We start from the raw sequence: 4,313 nt of genomic DNA, 5'->3' as shown, positions 1-4,313 counted from the left end.
TTTTTTTTATGAAATTTCTGGAGAAATTGCCGTAGGTATCGTGGATGTATTCCTAAAGGAATTCCTGGAGGCTTAGGGCAATCCCAAGAGGAATTCGTGAAGGAATCGAATGCCTTGATAAACCCCTGGAGAAATTCCTGGAGACATGCCTGTAGGGATTCCAGGAGGAATCTCTAGAGAAATTCCTTGGGAAATCTCTAGAGGAATTCCTGGAGGAATCCTTCTATACATTCTATGGTGAATTCCTGAAGGAATCCTTAGAGAAGTCCTTGGAGGAATTCGTGAAGGATTTCTTTGAAGAACTACTGGAGCGCTTTCAGTAAAAAATCCTGGAGGAATCTCTAGAAGAATTTCTTGAGATATCTCAAGATGACTACCTATAATAATCTCTGGAGAAATTCCTAGAGGAATTCCTGGACGAATCCCTGTAAGATTTTTTTTAGAGGAATCCATGTAGGAATTGCCAGAGAAATCCTGGGGGAATTTCTGGAGGAATCCCAGGTAAAAATCCTGAAAAAATCCAGGGACAATTTCTTAGGGAATCCAAGGAGGAGTTTCTGAAGAAATTCCAGGAGGAAGTAGGTACTGAAGAAATTGATGAAATTCCTGAAGAAATCCTGAAGGATTTCTAAAAAAAGTACGTAGAAGTAGTTTTGGAGCAATCCCTGTAGTAGTTCCTGCAGGAATCCCTGGAGGAGTTCTTAAAGAAATCCCAGGCGGAAGCTTGAAATTAATCCCACGAGAAATCCCTAAGGGAATCTCTAAACAATTCGTGGAGGAAGGCTTAGATTAATTCTTGGAGGAGTTTCTGGATTAATTCTAGGAAGAATTCCTGAAGGAGTCCCAAGAAGAGATCTCGGAGGCATTTTCAAAATAATCCTGGAAGTTGTTCCCGAAAGAATCACAGAAGGAAATCCCAGGGTAATCCCTGGAGGAATCTTGGAGAAATTTGTGTTGAAACATTATGATGAATCCCGGAAGCAATCGCATGCGGAATTCCTTAGAGAATCTCACGAAAGCTTTCTTAGTGAATCCCTGAAAGAATTGATGTAGGAATCCCGAGATAAAAATTTGAAGAAATTCATGTTTGCAGTAATTTTTGGACATATTATTGAGGGAATACTTAAATGGGCTCCTTATGTTTTTTAAAGAAATTCATGGATTAATTTTTGAATAACCTCTAGTAAAATTTTCTGAAAGAATTTCTGGAGACATTTCTGCAGAAATACTTCGAATAATTCCAAATGGAATTATTGGAGCAATTTTCTGCGGAATTCTGGAAGAAATATATGTAGAAATCCTTGAAGGAATATCTGAAGAAATACCATAAAGGATCTCTGAAGGAATTCCTGAAGGAAACCTCAAAAAGAGCACTGGAACAATTACTGGAGGAACCTTTAAAGATATCCCAGGACAAATTCCCGAATAAATGTCTGGTAAAGCCGGTGCCCTGAACTCGACCCTTCTATAGGATAGTCGGTCGCGCGAAAGACTCCCGCTGATGGACGGCTGGCATTTCTCAGATGTCATCGATGTGGGCACTTAAGACCAAATCATTAAAATTTGAGCAGGCTTATCAACTGTAATGAATTTAAGAACTTAGAGACCGTTGCGGCAGAAGCTGGATGAGCGAATGAAAGAAATCAGCGGATCAGCGCGGGAAAGACGACATAAAAACGGTTGATTTGTTCAGTTGGTTTTTTGAGGTGCAGTAGAGGATGACGTATGAGAAGAACATGCCTAGAAGCCGGATGTGAGTGTCTGGTACCCGGCATAATAATGTACATTACAATGACGACCTAGAAAAACATCAGAACGAGCATAGATCAAAATGATATGTGGAAATTTCACGGAACTGTAAATTGCGTGCAGAGAAACACAGTATCATTTCAGTCATGTGCGACGACCGAGAAAGTAACTTGATGTTAGAAAAAAACTGTGATAGTTGCCAGGTGGATAGAACACTTTGGAACTTTGTTGAATAAAGAAATCGTTCACGCATCGGCAAATTGATCATCAGTAATGATGGAGCCTTCGATTATTTTTTTTTAAAGACACGGACAACGTCTTCAGCTTTCGGCTGTACAGACTGTTTTAAACTTAACATTATACAACGAACAACGGAGCATACACCAGTGGAAACGGGGAAGAAACTATTCTCACGAAAAGTTTCAACGCCCGAAGCGGAAATCGAACCCTCACCCCATAGCATGGTGCGATTATAAGCTTGGCGACCCTAACCGCACGGCTACGAGGCTCCACAATTGATGGGGCAAAAGAAGCGGACCTGGTGTGATGGTTGACTGTCACGCCGAGGACCTAGGATCGAATCCCACTCCCGGCAAACTTACAAAATGTGAGTTCTTCCTTCGGAAGGGAAGTAAAGCGTAGGTCCCGAGATGAACTAGCGAAGGGCTAAAAATCTCGTTAATACAGATAGAAAAAAAAATGATTACCTGTAGTGCCCGGAATGGGGTCAAAAAACCCTATGATGTACTGACGACTAACTGTGAGCGATTTTGTACATTTTTGCGCGATAATCTACGGCGAAACGCATAATATTAGCGGGATTCGCTAAAAAGCGTAAAGCGCTAATAAAATATTAACCAGGTTAAACGTCTCGACCACCAAGACAATCTTGGATTATTTCGTTCGTAATTTCATGAAACATTCCAATTATCGGATAATTATAGCTTAAGCAGTTGAATATTTACGCTGTTCAATGCATCCCCTTATTTATTTTCAAATTACAGTGCTAAACATTCGTTTAGTCCAGGTCCAAATATTTTTAAAAAATGTGTTCAAATTATATGTAGTCATTTCTACTGAGAAGATAGCATATCTTAAATCGGTTCTTTTCAATAGCTTGGGGGCATGTACCATTGTAAGCCGCATTGGTCACATTACTCTCTATTTATTTTGGCCGTTTTTTTACTCATCAAACTATTGTTCGGCAGTAGAAAAGCTAGCAAAAGGAATAAAGTTGAAAAGCAGAGCTTTCGACTATGCTTGGATTTCATATGGCGACCGTGACTTTTTTTTATTTTTCAGGTGTGTATTTTAACTTAATGTTACTTCTACGCTTGCCGTGACAAGTCTCGAACCATTTTGGAAACTATTTTGAAAAACAGAACTTTTGACCAAACAAGTTGGTTGATCTGAAGTGACTGTATCGTAAAGTTTTGTGCTTAATTTTTAACTACTGCTTACGATGAATGAATACATGTGGAATGATGTTGCCTAGAACATACCTGTAATAACGGACCATTTTGCAAAATTTTTATGAAATAAAAATATATAAAACTGAATAAGTCAAATACTGTTCCAATTCCGTACACTAAAACCCTGACGAAACGCGGAGTATAGAACACCCGAAGTGCTGCGAACATACTGAGCAGGATCAGATCCCTGTTCCGTTGCAAATCTAAACAAGAATAAACAATCCAATACGACAACAAGAATGTCGTTCAATCAAATAGAATCATTCACTGATCCACGCTAGATTACTTCTACCTTCTTACTGTTGAACGCCGCGAGCTAAAATTAGTTCAGCATACTAGCGGCTACTCAAGTGAATTTCCTACAAAGTATCAGAACGGCTGCATGGGTGTTCTGCAAAGAACAGAGATCGACACCACCACATCAGCATTAATTCTAGGCAAATGCGCCACAACGGCCATTTTTGGCCACTATAAAAGGCCACCCTTTCGATCCTTGGGTAAACAAGTTCTCTAGAACACCACTAGAACGGAAGTACCTTGCTTGCAGTTGCAGTTCAGCAAACCCACAGTACCCAAAAACCACACAGAATGCAGATCTACCTGAGGACACTGACGGGCCGCACCATCGTCCTGACCGGACTGGCCGAGGACGAAACCGTTGACAGCGTGAAGAAGATGGTCGAAGCCCGGGAGGACGTTCCGCCGAATTACCAGCGGTTAATCTTCTCCGGCAAACAGCTGGAGGATGGCCGCACCCTGGACGAGTACAACATCATCAATCGGTCCACGTTGCATCTGGTGCTGCGCCTGCGAGGAGGCCAGTAAGCCGGGTCAACCGGGGGATTACTGCCATTGTGAACTTTACTGTTATGACGACTGCCTACGAAGAGGGACCAAAATATTGCTTATCTAAGATTTGTGTTCGGATTTTTGTGAGGAGATTCTTTCAATGAAATAAACTACTCTACTGTTAAACGTTTAATTCGTATGTTTTTGGTTTATTTCTTAGTACGGTTTGTATGAAGACTGGCTCATTTAGAATCCTGAAGAACGCTTGAAATGGTAATTTATAATGAACTTATTGTGTTTCAG

The 4,313-nt window shown here is 40.7% G+C and overlaps 1 protein-coding gene across 1 annotated transcript; it reads left to right on the top strand.

Moving 5' to 3' along the window:
- The first annotated feature begins 3,712 nt into the window (after positions 1-3,712).
- LOC134289823 (uncharacterized) lies at positions 3,713-4,050 on the top strand. The gene has a single exon (XM_062856402.1). The coding sequence runs from the start codon at positions 3,810-3,812 to the stop codon at positions 4,044-4,046; it is 237 nt and encodes a 78-aa protein (XP_062712386.1). The 5' UTR covers positions 3,713-3,809; the 3' UTR covers positions 4,047-4,050.
- The last annotated feature ends 263 nt before the right edge of the window (positions 4,051-4,313 follow it).

Source organism: Aedes albopictus, chromosome 3 (genome assembly GCF_035046485.1).
Source record: "Aedes albopictus strain Foshan chromosome 3, AalbF5, whole genome shotgun sequence".
In the NCBI taxonomy this organism is placed as follows: Eukaryota; Metazoa; Arthropoda; class Insecta; order Diptera; family Culicidae; genus Aedes; species Aedes albopictus.
This window is presented reverse-complemented; position numbering and strand designations above follow the sequence as displayed.